At 43.5% G+C, this 17024-nt stretch overlaps 1 protein-coding gene across 1 annotated transcript in view; it reads left to right on the forward strand.

Moving 5' to 3' along the window:
• Positions 1–17024, forward strand: part of MOCOS (molybdenum cofactor sulfurase) — a 75175-nt gene that overhangs the window by 4424 nt on the left and 53727 nt on the right. Inside the window, exons 2-6 of the mRNA XM_004059341.5 lie at positions 3262–3351; positions 6694–6760; positions 7686–8327; positions 11133–11209; positions 13093–13292. Of these exons, the coding sequence (XP_004059389.1) occupies positions 3262–3351; positions 6694–6760; positions 7686–8327; positions 11133–11209; positions 13093–13292 (1076 nt within the window). The remainder of the gene's footprint in view (positions 1–3261; positions 3352–6693; positions 6761–7685; positions 8328–11132; positions 11210–13092; positions 13293–17024) is intronic.

Raw genomic sequence — 17024 nt, forward strand, 5'->3', positions numbered from 1 at the left:
ATCCTCCTGCCTTGGCCTCCCAAAATCCTGGGATTATAGATATGAGTCACTGTGTCCAGCACACTTAAAACATGTGCGTGCGCACACACACACACGTGAGCCATATGTCTCACCACTTGACATAGTTTGTGTTTGTTTAAGGTCTTTCTCTGCCATTATCATGCTAGCTTCTATTTTGTTCATTGCTGTGTCTCCAGCACTTAGAACAATGCCTGACACATAGTAGGTGCTCAATAAATATTTCTTGAATGCAAATACACTCAATAAACTAGGAATGAAGGAAAAGTTAACCAACTGATAAAGGTCATCTGCAAAACCCCCCACAGCTAACATCATACTTAGTGGTGAAAGACTGAAAACTTTCATCCTGAGTTTGAAACAAGACAAAAGTGCCTGTTCTCACCATTCCTATTCAACATTGTACTGAAGGCTCTAGCCAGGGCAATTAGGCAAGAAAACAAAATAGAAGGGATCCAGATTGGAAAGAAGTAAAACTATCTCTACTTGCCAATAATGTAATTTTGTGTATAAAAAATTTCAAGGAATCCACACACAAAACTATTGGAATTTAAAAACAAATTTAGCCAAGTGGTAGGATACAAGATCAATATGCAAACATCAGTTCAATTTCTATACATTGGCAATAGATACTATGAAAATGAAATTAGAAAAACAATTCCTAAGGCATCAAAAATAATAAAATACACAGAAAAAAATTTATCAAAAGAAGTATCACATACACTGAAAATTGTAAAACATCATTGAAAGAAATTAAAGAAGACCTAAATAAATGGAAAGATATCCTGTACTGATGAGTTGGAAAACTTAATATTGTTAACATGGCAATAATCCCCAAATTAATATACAGATTCAATGAAATGCCTATCAAAATCCCAGCTGCCTTTTTGCAGAAGTTGACAAGCTGATTCTAAAATTTATATAGAAATGCAAGTGACTCAGAATAGCCAAAGCAATCGTTTTATCTTATTTTTTGAGTCAGAGTCTCACTCTGTCACAAAGACTGGAGTACAGTGGCACAATCTTAGCTCACTGCAATCTCCACCTCCCAGGCTCAAGTGATTATCCTGCCTCAGCCTCCCAAGTAGCTGGGATTACAGGCGCACGCCATTACCGCCTGGCTAATTTTTGTATTTGTAGTAGAGATGGGGTTTCACCATGTTGGCCAGGCTGGTCTTGAACTCCTGACCTCAAATGATCCACTCGTCTCAGCTTCCCCAAGTGCTGGGATTACAGTGTGTGCCACCACACCTGACCTCAAAGCAATCTTGAAAAAGAAGATCAAAGTTAGAGGAATCACACTTTCCAGTTTCAAAACTTACTACAAAGTTACAGAATGAAGACAGTGTGATACTGGCATAAGTATACACATATAGACAAATGAAATATAATTTTAATTTAATAAACCCATATGTCTATGGTCAATTGATTTTCAACAGATACCAAGACTATTCAACGAGGGAAATAACTTCTTCAATAAGTGATATTGGGACAACTGGATATCAACATGCAAAAGAACGAACTTGGACCCCTACCTCATTCTGCATTCAAAAATTAACTCAATGGATCAAATACCTAAATATGAAACAGCTAAAAGTATAATATTCTTAGAGTAACACATAAGCATAAATCACTAGGACCTTGTTGAATTAGACAATAATTTCTTATGACACCAAAAATGCAACAACAAAAATAGATAAATTGGATTTTATCAAACTTAAAAAGAACTTGTATGTTTCAATGAACACCATCAAGAAAGTGAAAGGACAACCCACCAAATGAGAGAAAACACATCCACACAAAAACTTGTACACCAGTATTCATACCAGCAATCATTTATAATACACAAAAGTGGAAACAATCCAAATATTCCTCAGTAGATGAATGGATAAAATGTGGTATATTCATACAATGGAATACTATTCTGCCATAAAAGGAATGAAGCTCTGATACATGCTAAAATGTGGACATACCTTGAAAACATTATGCTAAGTTAAAGAAGTCAGACACTAAAGGCCACATATTGTATGGTTCCTTTTACATGAAATGTTCAGAACAGGCAAATCTAGAGAAGCAGAAAGTAGATTAGTGGTTATCAAGGGCTGGGGTTGGAGGCATTGGGGAGTGATTGGTAATGATATGGGATTTCTTTTGGGGATGAATGAAAATATTCTAAAATTAGTGGTGGTATTTATGTAATTTTATGAATATGTTAAAAACCACTGAATTGTATACTTTAAGAGAGTGAATTTTATGTTATATCTCAATAAAGCTGTGATAAAACAACCCATTCTACACAAAACAAAATATGTGATAAGTGAATGAATGGATCTCTTCACATTATATGTACTTGAAAGTGTATCTCAGAGTTTGTTTCATGTCAGTACTTATTATTAGATAGTGTACAATGTTTCTTTATTTTAAAAGCGCATTGATGGATATTTAAGTTGTTTCCAATCTTTTGCTATTGCAGGCAATAGTTCATTGAATAGCCTTATATTCAGGTCATTCCACAAAAGTGTGGGTATTTGTAAGATGAATTCCTGCAAGTGGAATTGCTAGGTCAAAGGGTGTGTACATTTTAAAGCATGAACTGATGTTGCAAATTGCTGAGCATAAAGGTGTACCTGTGCACCCTCCTACCAGCTGTGTACCAGTGAGCTTGTTTCGCCACAGCTTCATTCACACAGTGAGGAATCCAACCACTGATCTCTGCCAATCTGATCAGTAAACCGCGGTATCTCATTTTCATCTAAATTTGCATTTCTCTCAGAGAGAGGCTGGATGGATCATTTGCATTCCTTGTATTCTTGGAAGCTCTGCAGCTGCATTAGTGTTGAGGGGTGCAGAGCAGTGTGGGAAAGTAGGATCAGGGCTCTCCCCTCAGGGACTCCTCCCAGAACCTCCAGAATAGGTTGTGAGTGACAATATGAAACAGCTTTGCCATCATTCATCACAAATGTCTGCTGGGTGCCTTCTGTGTGTGGGATGCTGTTCCAGGTTCACAAAAGAGTGAAGAGAGCTGATTAATCAGGAGGGCTCTCTCAGGGCTTTAAAAGTCCTTCAGCATTAGAAGTGCAGTCCTTCCACTGCTCATGCCTACACTTGGATTAAGAGGCACATATCAAGAGGCACAAGTCAGTGGCCTGATGTTACGTCTACATGCATTAGATGGCATTGGTTGGGCTTACACAAACCAGATTCAGGTAAAATTTTATGTATTTATTTTGTGTTTTCTTTCAGGAACTGTCTATCTTGACCATGCAGGTGCCACCTTGTTCTCCCAGAGCCAGCTCGAAAGCTTCACTAGTGATCTCATGGAAAACACTTATGGTAAAGAAAAACACCTGAAACAGGTTTTAGTCAACTACATGCAGCTGATATACCTGTGCATATTAAACGTTGGATTCATAGGCCAGGAATATTCTGACCACAAAAAGCTGAATAAGCCCCATGTAAGATAGGGGCCAGGCAAGCACCCTGGGTCATTCTGTACTGTAAACATGTGGCCGGGATGGAGGGAGCTGGCTCAGGGACAGACACACAGGTTACTACCAGAAGAAGAGGCCAGTGTTAGGAAGGGCACAGAGATTCAAACGTGCTGTATTTGGTGGTGGTGAGTGACCCTGTACAGTGCAGAGAGTGGGGCGGCAGGAGGGATGTTAATTCAGTCATTCACTCTATAACTGTTCATTGAGCCACTATGATGTGTGGGGGACAGTGCTATAATGGGAACAAAATAAACATATCCCTTTCTTCTTGGACACTGTGATCTAGTCCTGGAAGACAAGACCTTAAGTGAACTCCAAATAACTGTGATTACCAACTGTGTGAAGGACTATGGACCAAAGGTGCCTGGTTCCAGGCCAGCCTGTATCTGCAGTGACAGTGGGGTTGGCTTGTGCATGTCAGGGAAAGCTTTTGGAGTGGAGTGGATGCTGGAGGATGAGCCAGAATTCACTCAGACAAGAGAGGGAGAAGTGCGAGCAGGCAGGGTAACAGCCTGAGCCAAGATCCCGTAGTGGTTTCAGGAACCAGTCCAGGAACACGGAAGGGAGAAGAGTGGGAGAGGCCCGAATGGGGAGGGAGGGAGAAGAAGTCAGTGCAGGGCATTGTAGATGCTTGATCTTTGTTCTAGGAGCAATGGCATTGTCATCAGTGGTATTTATTAGCAGCACAACATGATCTCACATACTTTGGAAAGGGAATTTGAAATCATAGTGGCAGTAGCAATTGTAATATTTGTGATGAGAATAACGATAAATAACATTTATCAGGTACTCGCTATGAGCTTTCTCTCTTCAGCCTCACAACAACCCAAGAGGTATAGGTTCTGGTATCACTCCTGTTTTATAGGTGAAGAAATGGGGCCCCAGAGAGGGCAAGTAACTAGCCTGAGGCTGCATAGGAAGGACTGGAGCTTGGGGGAGCTAGAAGCTGTGTTTCCAGGCAGTTTAGCTCCAGAGCCCAAGCCCTTAGCCTCCACCAGAGTGCCTCGATTCAGGATACTTCTGTTATGCCACATTAAGGGGTTTGGATTTTGGCTCTGGGAGCCAGCAGATATTTAAATCTGGGGAACAGTCTTCTGGGAAGGTGCCAAGGAGGGATTTATCCTGATTTTAATCTGCAGTTTGCAAAGGTTCTTGTAATTCTCCTTCTTTGACCTTTGCAAGAGCCATAACCGTGGGAAAGCCTGAGAGATGGCAGAGTTGAGATTGCAGGTGGTGCTAATGATGCAGCGCTAAAGCCAAGCAGAGGAAAGGCAATGAGGATAATTACCAGGTCCCACAGGTTACTAGCAATGTGGAAACAGAACATGTGGTAGCTGCAGTGGCCAGAAATCCAGTGCAATCTTTCAGTGTATTTTGGAGGAAAAAAAAAAATCTAAAACTAAAGGGCAAATTCTGCGTTAATGAGCACATGTAGCTCCTGAGAAATGCTGGTGCCTGGTCTTATAGGTCAGGCCCTACCAAAACCTGTCTGGGGGTTAAGTTTGAGGGAGGTCATGATACTCTGGGACACATCTGGTGAGGACACCGGGAAGGGAGCAAAACTAGAAGTTAAGAGGAAGAGTGACATTGGGAGGAGGGCCTTCCTCCTTGAAAGTGGATGGCTAAGGGCAGCACAGTGGCCCCCTTCACATATTTGGAGGCCGGGATCAATTATTTCTACAGGAAAGGCATCAGCAGTGGTGGTGGGATCTGCAGGGCAATAGGTGGGGACTTAGATTAAGTGGCGTTCATGGCTCTGCTTCATGCTTGGAGAAAAGGGCATCCTCCTGAGGCTGTATACTGCATTCTCTGGAGTTAAACAGAGCCACAGCCACCTGTCCGGAACATGCAGAACAGACTCTTGAACTGGCCTGCTTCTGAGCTGACTTCCAGCTCTAAAATACTCTTCCTGATCACATTTGGTTTTACTAGTGAGGAGAGATTTTTTTTTTTTAACTATATCATAAAATTTACCAGCTGGGTACAGTGTCTCAGGCCTATAATCCCAGTGCTTTGGGAGGCCAAGGTAGGAGGATTGCTTGAGCCCAGGAGTTCAAGACAAACCTGGGCAACATAGCAAGAGCCTATCTTTACAAAAAACAAAAATTTAAAAAAATCAGCCAGGTGTGGTGGCACATGCCTGTTGTGCTAGCTATTCAGGAGGCTGAGGCAGGAGGAGCCCTTGAGCCCAGGAATTCAAGGTTATAGTGAGCTATGATCAGCCACTGTACTCCAGCCTGGGTGATAGAGTAAGATTGTGTCTCTCTTAAAAAAAAAATCTATTTCAGGTGTCCAATGATGATTTTTTAGTGATTGACCTAGTGATGCAATCATCACTATAAATCAGTTAGATGTTTTCATTCTCCTGAAAAGATCCTTCATGCCCATTACAGCTAATCCTTGTTGCTGACCTTAGCCCCAGGCAATTGCTAATCTACTACTTTCTGTATCTCTACAATTCTTTTGCTGGACATTTATTGTAAATTGATTCATGCATTATGTATATGCTTGTGTCTGGAGTATTTCATTTATCATGCTTTTGAAGTTCTTTCATGACATAGCCAGTAGTTTGTTCCTTTTTATTGGCAAATAACTTCCCTGGCTGGGCACAGTGGCTCATGCCTGCAATCCTAGCACTTGGGGAGGCTGAGGCAGGAAGATTGCTTGAACCCAAGAGTTCAAGACCAGCCTGGGCAGCACAGTGAGACCTCATCTCTACAAAAAGTAATTTTAAAAAGTTAGCCAGGTGTAGTGGTGCACACCTGTAGTCACAGTTAGGAGGCTGAGATGGGAGGATCGCTTGAGCCCAGGAGTTTGAGGCTGCAGTGACCTATGATCATGCCACTGCCCTCCATCCTGGGTGACGGAGCAAGACAGAACAAAAAACCAAATCACTTTTTATTTTATGGATGTAGCATATTTTGTTTATCTGTTCACCCATTGATGGACATTTATGTTGTTTCCAGAATTTGACTTTCTGAATAAAGCTACGAACATTCACATGCAAGTCTGTATGGACATAAGTTTTCATTTTTGAGGGATAGAAATCTAGGAGTGGAATAGTTAGGTGATATGGTAGGTTTATGTTGAGCTTTTTGAGAAACTCAGGGAGTGGATTCAGAAGGAACACAAAAGAAGAGACCCTAAGTAGTGACTTGGTGGCCTTGTCTTTGTAACCTGCCAGGTAATCCTCACAGCCAGAACATCAGCAGCAAGCTCACCTATGACACTGTGGAGCAGGTGCGCTACAGGTAAGCATCAGGGACACCTGCCTGACTGGGCATACCTAGGCAGACAGACTTCCTTCCTAGGACTTGCCTGCATCCCACAAAAGTTCTGAGTTGGTTTCAGGAGGATCACAGTTGGCTAAAAGGCAATGCATGCATGTTGAGAAACATCAGAGTCAGAGCTCAGAAAGGCAGGGGTGAGTAGATGCAGTGTGGGGCAGATGAGACGCACAGGTAGGTGGCTCTGAGGTGCACACAGCTGTTCTGTGTGGCTCCAGAGACTCTGCAGTGCCAAAGTGACAGGAAGTGACCCAGGATCCTAGGTCTTGTTTTCAGAAAGAAGAAAAGTACTATTTCTCTGGTTTTCCTTTTCATAAGAAGTTTTATTAGGCGTCTTGTTTTCTTCCTGTCTTTTTTCCCTTTTTCCCCCTTTTTTACTAGTATTTGTATGTTAAACAGCTCTCTATACTTTCTAAACATAACAGTATCTGGCAAATAATTTCCAGGTGGTACTTAAAATTATTAACACAATTTCCAATCAGGCAATTTCAAGTTATTTCAAATTTGAAAGTGATACTGTTTTGCTATTAGAGTTGCCAAAATTAAAAGCAATGTAAACAGGTTGATTACTACTTAAACCTTGTTATGTTAGAGCTGAGTAGAAAGCACCAAGGAGAGAAAGTAGTATCAACTCTGATTAAGTTTATTGTGGATTTTTGTCATACATATCCAATTGGAGATATCCAGTGATATTTGGGAGGTAAGAGGATTTTGCCAACTGGAACTCGTTCCCACGGCTTCCATTGCCCTTGCCCTATTTTCACAGCTGTGGCAAACCTATCTATCCATTAAGGTAGAGATGTCATAGTTAATAGAAATAAAACGGCCTGCAAACATTCAGTGCTGGGGCTGAGATCCACGGGTTGCGGGGATGCTGTGCTTCTTCCAGAATCCTGGCGCACTTCCACACCACCGCAGAAGACTACACTGTGATCTTCACTGCCGGGAGCACGGCTGCTCTCAAACTGGTGGCAGAGGCCTTTCCATGGGTGTCCCAGGGCCCAGAGAGCAGTGGGAGTCGCTTCTGTTACCTCACCGACAGCCACACCTCCGTAGTGGGTATGAGGAACGTGACCATGGCTATAAATGTCATATCCACCCCAGTCAGGCCAGAGGACCTGTGGTCTGCAGAGGAACATGGTGCTTCAGCCAGCAACCCAGACTGCCAGCTGCCACATCTCTTCTGCTACCCAGCTCAGAGTAACTTTTCTGGAGTCAGATACCCCCTGTCCTGGATAGAAGAGGTCAAGTCTGGGCGGTTGCGCCCTGTGAACACGCCTGGGAAGTGGTTTGTGCTGCTGGATGCAGCCTCCTACGTGAGCACCTCGCCTTTGGACCTGTCAGCTCACCAGGCCGACTTTGTCCCCATCTCCTTCTATAAGATCTTCGGGTTTCCTACAGGCCTGGGCGCTCTGCTGGTCCATAATCGTGCGGCTCCTCTACTGAGGAAGACCTACTTTGGAGGAGGGACAGCTTCTGCGTACCTAGCAGGAGAAGACTTCTACATCCCGAGGCAGTCAGTAGCTCAGAGGTAACCTTGCCACAGGGGAGGGGTCAGAGGAGTTCAGCAAGGTGGGGTCTGGCCTGTTTCTCCTGGAGGATTATGCAAGAGATGGGTCTGGCTTTGGGGGTCAGCAGAATTCAGGTTGCTGGCAGGGACAGGCTGATGGCAGGGCTCAGATCTGGGAGGCAGAGGTTGACTGGAGGTGACACAGGTGGTTCAGTGAACTCTGCCCCCATTTGAGAGGCTTCTCCAGAGCTGTGAGAGGACTGGGGCCTGCAGATAAGAACTGCATGCAGGAGAGATAAAAGGGCCTCATGGGGTAAGGAGGGTGAGCTACCAGGCCTCTGCCCTCAGCACTGACAAGAGGTTGCAACAGTTGAAACAGTGGCCTTAAAAGGTGGCACCCAGTGGCTTTAAAAGGTGGCACCATTTGGAAAAAGTCTGCCCACACATTGACAGCATAGCTGGTTCTCCAGGAGCTAGGATCAGCTCAGCCTGGCACCTAGTTAGCAGGAGGAATCAGTTAAAGCGGAGGCCCCCAGACTTGTGAGGCAGTGTTAGCAGCAACCTCTATGAGCCCCACTGTGAGTGAGTTACGGAGGGAGTCTGGGTGCAGGTTGTCACTTGCCCTCAAATGCCAGAGGCTTCTGCCTGGGTTGTTGGTATATGCCTCATCCCCAGGCTGCAAGGGCAGGTGGTGTGGGTTATGCTCAGGAATCTTTCAAATGGTAACAGCTGGGACCTGTAAGGTCGAGTGTGTCAAGGCTGAAAATGGTGGCTGAGCCAGGGTTCTGCTGGGTCAACAGTGGGGACACAGGGTTGGGTAGGCAACTAATCACCTACAGGGTCCCGAGAAGGCCTGGGGCATAGACGGGAAGGGCTTTAGATCCCCCACAGACCCCACACAGACGCAAGGGTCCTGCATGTAGGGCCATGGCCTTGACAATAGAGTCAGTGTTAGCTGTGTAGGCCTCAGGCTGGACCACTGGGGAATGAGTCCCCGCTCCACTGCACACCAGCGAGGGGACATGTGACTTGTTCTCTGCACCTCATGTTTTTTCTGTAAAGTAGAAATGATAATATTGGGTTGGGTGTGGTGGCTCACGCCTGTAATCCCAGCACTTTGGGAGGCCAAGGTGGGTGGATCATGAGGTCAGGAGTTCGAGACCAGCCTGCCCAACATGGTGAAACTCCGTCTCTACTAAAAACACAAAAATTAGCTGAGCGTGGTGGTGGGTGCTTGTAATCTCAGCTGCTCAAGAGGTTGAGGCAGGAGAATTGCTTGAGCCCAGGAGGCAGACGTTGCAGTGAGTCAAGATCATACCCACTGCACTCTAGCCCTGGTGACAGAGCAAGACTCCATCTCCAAAAAGAAAGAGAGAGAGAGAAATGATAATATTGTCCTTTTAGAGCTAATATAGGTGAAGTATCAGAATGGTAGGGATCAATGTTAGGAGGCTATTTGATGTCTCTTTTATTTAGGACTTGTCCATAGTTGGGGGGCTTCTAAAACAGGAATGCTCATGTAAAACCTCTTGACTCCAAGTGTGATAATTTACCATGTAACAGAACCAAATGAGAAAAGAATGACAGGCATAACATAATGTAAGTTACAGGCAGAACAAAGGGACACTTCAAATTTAATTTGGCCAATAAGGGCACCTGAAGGCCAGGAGAAGTGGGGCAGCTCGCTGGGGGCCAGGGCATGAATGGGCTGGGGGGGATCAGATCTCTTTCCTTTGATTCAGGTAGATGACTTTACGACAGATGACACGCCAACATTCCCAGAAAGCTGAATTTATTTATTTACCGTTATAAGCCAATTTTTTTTCTTGTGAACTTAGGACTAGAACTCAAGAGATTTAATACTCAACCTAAAGGTTTATTGAATAAGTACCTTGACTGTGTTCTCAACTTTATGTATTTTATAACTCAGTGAAGTACATCACTTGACAAACAAAAAACTCCTCTTTTATTTTAAGAAATCTATTAAGTATTTGATCAATAAATAATTGTCAATCAATTAATAACTGGCTAGTTTAACAAATTTTTTTTGTAGAGATGGGGTCTTGCTATCTAGAGATGGGGTCTTGCTTTTTGTAGAGATGGGGTGTTGCACAGGCAGGTAGTTTCAAACTCTTGGCCTCAAGTGATCCTCCCACCTGGGCCTCCCAAAGTGTTGAGATAACAGGCATGAGCCACTGCACCTGTCCACCCTAGGAAATTTAGAGCAGCCCAAGAAAACTGCAGAGTGGGTTAGGGCCAGAGGCAGCTGGACAGGTCTTGGTGTACAAAGTCCCCCCATCCTGAAGGGGAGAGCAATGTTTTATAAGACAGCAGAGGGAAGGTATTAGTAGTTTACAGCGGTATTAGTCCAATTTCACACTGTTATAAAGATACTACCCAAGACTGGGTAATTTATAAACAAAGGAGGTTTAAGTGGCTCACAGTTCTGCATTGCTGGAGAGGCCTCAGGAAACTTACAATCATGGCGGAAGGGGAAGCAGACACTTTCTTCACAAGGCAGCAGGAGAGACAGAGAAGAGCCCAGGGGAACTGCCATTTATAAAACCATCAGATCTCGTGAGGACTCCCTCACTATCACGAAATGAGAACAGCAAGGGGGAAACCACCCCCATAATCCAATCACCTTCTACCAGGTCCATCCCTCAACACCTGGGGATTACAATTAAAGATGAGATTTAGGTGGAGACATAAAGCCAAACCACATCAACAGCTAAGCCTAAAATCTAAAGCTCATTATATACCACGAAATGCACATGGATTGTTTTGACCACAGCTTGACCTGTTCTCCTCACCCCGTGGTTATAGGTTTGAAGATGGCACCATCTCATTCCTTGATGTTATCGCGCTAAAACATGGATTTGACACCCTAGAGCGCCTCACAGGTCAGTGGACATTTCTATCCCTGTGGAATTTGCTCCTGTTGTGTCCTTGAGGGAGCTCTGGCACAGGTGTGATTCAGGTAAAGGAGACAGAGTCTGTGGAAGTGACTGGCACTTCATGTAGTTAAATTTGATTCCTAGTAACTTCAAAACCACTTCAGAGAGCAAGAGAATGAGGTGGGGTTTTTGGATTGTTTTTTGTTTTTTCAGCTAAAATAACATTTTAACAGGTAGAAGACATTCCAAATCAGGAGATTGCTAGCTTCACAGAATGAGAGGAGCATCCCTGGGTCCTGGGAATGGTTACAGATCCTGAGGCCTTTACCTGCTCTTGCCTTTCTGGGTCCTCCCCACTGCCCCACGGGGGAGCTCTGCCTATGAATGAGCTGACGCTCAGAGAGGTTAAACGCCTTCCAGGCCAGGGAGCTGGAAACCAGGAGGGCAAGGATTTAACCCAAGTCATACTGATGCCTAACCATGAGCACCCAACCACTGTGTCTGCCGATGGTCTTCGCATGAGGCTTGATTTCTTTCCTGGCCATTGCTCTTTTGTCAGAGTAATGGGACCCTTCAGTGCCTTAACCTTAGACTTAGCCCAACATAGGGGCAGACAGGATTCACGGGAAGAGAGGGTCGCCCTGATGGCAATGCAGGGAGGTGAGTGGGCATGATCTGGGACAAAGGGAGTAGTTAATAAATACAGGCAGTGAGTAGTGAGTACTTTCCAAGGAAAGATATTAACAGGGCCCCCAAACTGCAGGTGACAGGGTCTAACAGGGCCAGGTAGCTCGGAATGCAAAGGTTGACTGTACCAGTCCACAATATGGCAAACCCTGATTTTTTTCCTATGTCATTGTTCCTTTTTTAAAAAATAAAAATTGTGGTAAAATATACATAACATAAAACTTACCATTTTAACTATTTTTAAGTGTACAACTCAGTCGTAGTAAATACATTCACGTCGTGCCACCATCACCACTATCTATTTCCAGAACTTTACCATACCAAACAGAAACTCTGTACCCATTAAACAATAACTCTTTATTTCCTCCTCCCCTTCCAACCCTTGGAACTACTTTTTTTCTCTGTGGATTTGCCTATTCTTGGTAACTCATCTAAGTAGAATCATACGACATTTGTCCTTTTGTGTCTGGCTTCACTCAGCACGTTTCCAAGATTCATTCATGTTGAAGCATGTATTCTTCATTGCTTTGTGTAGTGTTAAAATGATTTAAACATTAATAATAAAAACAAACAGCAAAAATATGTTTAGAGGAAAAAACATACATTTTGTGATCTGTTACCAAAGGGTCTAAATATCTAAATGTTTAAGTAACATTATGTATAAAAAAGAGGATGACAGGAATGCCTATGGAAAAATTCTGTTGTTCAGTACTGAAGACCTAAACATTTGTCACAAGGGCAGTACCATCCACTATTTACACACATTTAAAATTATTAATGTGAGGTCCAGGTTTGCCAGTTATAACAAACTTGTTTTCTTAAAAGTGAGTTACTGGTGCCAGGCGTGGTGGCTCATGCCTGTAATCCCAGCACTTTGGGAGGCTGAGGCAGGTGGATCACTTGAGCCCAGGAGCTCAAGACAAGCCTGGGCAACATGGTGAAACTCCGTCTCTGCAAAAAATACAAAAATTAGTCAGGCATGGTGGTGAATGCCTGTCATCCCAGCTACTTGGGAGGCTGAGGTGAGAGGATCACCTGAGCCCAGGAGGTTGAGGCTGCAGTGAGCTGTGATCATACCACTGCACTCCAGCCTGGGTGACAGAGTGAGATCGTGTCTCAAAAAAAAAAAAAAAAAAAAAAAAGAGTGAATTGAGAATTTACATAAAGCTCATGATTCTCTTGTGTTTCATGATTGATTTGAGGTGGAATGGAGAATATAAAGCAGCACACCTTCACCTTGGCTCAGTATACCTACATGGCCCTGTCCTCTCTCCAGTACCCCAATGGAGCCCCTGTGGTGCGGATTTACAGCGATTCTGAGTTCAGCAGCCCTGAGGTTCAGGGCCCGATCATCAATTTTAATGTGCTGGATGACAAAGGGAACATCATTGGTTACTCCCAGGTGGGTTTTCTTTCCATCCTGCTGACCTTATTACAACTCATCCTAGTTCCAGACGAGAGCAATGCAGTGTGACAAAGTCCATGCACTGTTGAAGAGGCCACCAGGCCCTCAGCCACATGCCTTTCCACCTTCATTCGCCCTCGTTTTTCAGTCCTCTTTACTCAGCCAAAAGTGGTAACTTTCAAATGGGAAGAAAGAGGCCAGTTCTTCTGAAGGCAGGTGGGAAACTGTTGGGTCTTTGCCATAGTAGAATAAGCTGTTCACTTCACTTCCTGGTCCACTAAAATGTCCAGAGTTGCACTGAGCACTCAGGCATGGTGGTAGGTGGTTATCAGACAGGGTGTCACAGATGGACAACAGGAACCAAATGTTACTCCCAGAGCAGCACTGTGGGGAATGGAGTCAATCGTTGGGTGTTTGGAAGACGGTGCTGGTTTTTCCTTGAAAGCACATCTGCATCCACATTTTTATTTATTTTTTTGAGGTAGGGTCTCACTCTTTCACCCAGGCTGGCATGCAGTGGCATGATCTTGGCTCACTGCAACCTCCACCTCTTGGGTTCAAGCAATTCTCATGCCTCAGCCTTCCGAGTAGCTGGGATTACAGGCACGCACCACCACACCTGGCTAATTTTTGTATTTTTAGTAGACATGGGGTTTCGCCATTTTGGCTAGGCTGGTCTCAAACTCCTGACCTCAAGTGATCCACCTGTGTTGGCCTCCCAGAGTGCTGGGATTATAGGTGTGAGCCACTGTGCCTGGCCCACATTTTGTTTTTAACAAAGAAAAAAAGGTTTATTTGGCTCATGGTTCTGTTGACTGGAAGATTAGGCATTGGTGAACACCTTAGGTTGCTTCCACCTGTGGAGGAAGGCAAATGTGAACTGGTATGTGCAGCCAGAGAGGAAGCAAGAGAGAGGGCGAGGGAGGTACCTGGCACTTTATTTTTATTTTATTTTTTCTTCCAACTTTTTTTTTTTTTTTTTTGAGATGGAGTCTTGCTGTGTCACCCAGGCTGGAGTGCAGTGGCGTGATCTCAGCTCACTGCAACCTCCACCTCTTGGGTTCAAGTGATTCTCTCACCTCAGCCTCCCAAACAACTGGGACTACAGGCATGTGCCACCATGCCTGGCTAATTTTTATATTTTAGTAGAGATGGGGTTTCACCATGTTGGTCAGGCTGGTCTTGAACTCCTGACCTCAGGTGATCTGCCCGCCTCAGCCTCCCAAAGTGCCAGGATTACAGATGTGAGCCACTGTGCCCGGCGTTCTTCCAACTTTTATTTTAGGTTCAGGGGATACATGTGCAGGCCTGTTACATGGGTACCTGAAAGGTAGTTTCTCAATCTTCCCCTCCCCCCACCTTCTACCCTCAAGTAGGCCCCGGTGGCCGTGGTTTTCTTCTTTGTGTCCATGTGTACTCAATGTTTAGCTCCTAATTATAAGTGGGAACATGCAGTATTTAGGTTTCTGTTTCTGTGTTAATTCACTTAGGATAATGGCCTCCAGCTGCATCATGTTGCTGCAAAGGACTGGTTTCATTTTTTTGTGGCTGTGTAGTATCCCAGGGTGTAAATGTACCACATTTTCTTTAACCAGCCTACCACTGATGGGCATATAGGTTGATTCCATGTCCTTGCTATTGAGAAAAGTGCTGCAATGAAGATATGCATGTATTTGCCTTTATGGTAGGATGATTTATATTCCTTTGGGTATACACCAGTAATTTAATTAAGGAATTGGGATGGCTGGATTCAATGGTAGTTCTGTTTGTTTGTTTGAGACAGTCTCACTTTGTTGCCCAAGCTGGAGTGCAGTGGAGCAATCTCGGTTCACTGCAAACTCCGCCTCCTGGGTTCAATTGATTCTGCTGCCTCAGCCTCTCAAGTAGTTGGAATTACAGATGTGCACCACTACGCCCAGTTAATTTTTGTATTTTTAGTAGAGACAGGGTTTCACCATGTTGGTCAGGCTGGTCTCAAACTCCTGGCCTCATGCGATCCACCTGCCTCAGCCTCCCAAAGTGCTGGGATTACAGGCATAAGTCACCATGCCTGGCCAATGGTAGTTCTGTTTTAAATTCTTTTAGAAATCTCCAAACTGCTTTCCACAGTGGCTAAGCTAATTTACATTCCCACTAGCAGTGTATAAGTGTTTTTTTTATCCACAACCTCACCAGCATATGTTAATTTTTGACCTTTTAATAGCCATTCCAACTGGTGTGAGATGGTATCTCATTGTGGTTTTAATTTGCATTTCTGTCATGATTAATGATGTCGAACATTTTTTTCATATGCTATTGGCTGCATGTATGTCATCTTTTGATAAGGGTCTGTTCATGTTCTTTGCCCATTTTTAATGGGGTTCTTTGTTTTTTGCTTGTTGATTTAAGTTCCTTATAGCTTCCAGATATTACACCTTTATTAGATGCATAGTTTGCAAATATTTTCTCTCATTCTATAGGTTATCTGTTTACTCTGTTGATAGTTTCTTTTGCTGTGCCGATGTTCATTAGTTTAGTTAGGCTTCATTTGTCAGTTTTTCCTTTTGTTGCAATTGCTTTTGGAGTCTTCATCATGAAGTCTTTGTCAAGGCCTATGTCCAGAATGACATTTTCTACATTTTCTTCTAGGATTTTTATAGTTTCAGGTTTTACATTTAAGTCTTAATCTGTCTTGAGTTTATTTTTGTAGGTGGTGATAGGAAAGGGTCCAGTTTCAATCTTCTGCATATCTATAGCCAGTTATCCCAGCACCATTTATTGAATAGGGAGTCTTTTCCCCATTGCTTGTTATTGTCTACTTTGTCAAAGATCTGATGGTTGTAGGTGTGTGGCTTTATTTCTGGGTTCTCTAACCTTTTCCGTTGAATTTATGTGTCTGTTTTTGTGCTAGAACCATGCTGTTTTGATTACTGTAGCCTTGTAGTATAGTTTGATGTCATGTAGTGTGATGCCTTCAGCTTTATTCTTTTTGCTTAGGATTGCTTTGGCTATTTGGGCTCTTTTTTGGTTCCATATGAATTTTAGAATAGTTTTTTTTCTAATTCCATGAAAAATGACATTGGTAGTTTGATAGGAATAACATTGACTCTGTAAATTGCTTTGGGCAGTGTGACCATCTTAACAATACTGATTGCTCCTATCCATGAGTATGGAATGTTTTTCCATTTGTTTGTGTGGTGTCTGATTTCTTTTAGCAGTATTCTGTAGTTCTCATTGTAGATATCCCCCCTGGTAAGGTGGATTCCTAGGTATTTTATTATTTTTGTGGCTATTGTAAATGGGATTGCATTCTTGATTTGGCTTTCAGCTTGGTCATTATTAGTGTATAAAAATGCTACTGATTTTCATGCATTGATTTTGTATCCTGAAACTTTACTGAAGTTGTTTATTAGTTCTAGGAGCCTTTGGGCAGAGATTATGGGATTTTCCGGGTATAGAATCATGTTATCAGTGAAGAGAGATAGGTTGACTTCTTCTCTTCCTATTTGGATGTCTTTTATTTGTTTCTCTTGCCTAATTGCTGTGGCTAGGACTTCCAGTATTACGTTGAAAAGGAGTGGTGAGAGAGGTCATCCTTATCTTGTGCCAGTTTTCAAGGGAAGGGCTTGCAGCTTTTGCCCATTCAGTATGATGTTGGGTGTAGTTTTGTCATAGATGGGTCTTGTTATTTTGATGTATGTTCCTTGGATTCCTAGTTTGTTGGGAGTTTTTAACAGAAGGGATGCTGAA

Source organism: Gorilla gorilla, chromosome 17 (assembly GCF_029281585.2).
Source record: "Gorilla gorilla gorilla isolate KB3781 chromosome 17, NHGRI_mGorGor1-v2.1_pri, whole genome shotgun sequence".
Lineage (NCBI taxonomy): Eukaryota > Metazoa > Chordata > Mammalia > Primates > Hominidae > Gorilla > Gorilla gorilla.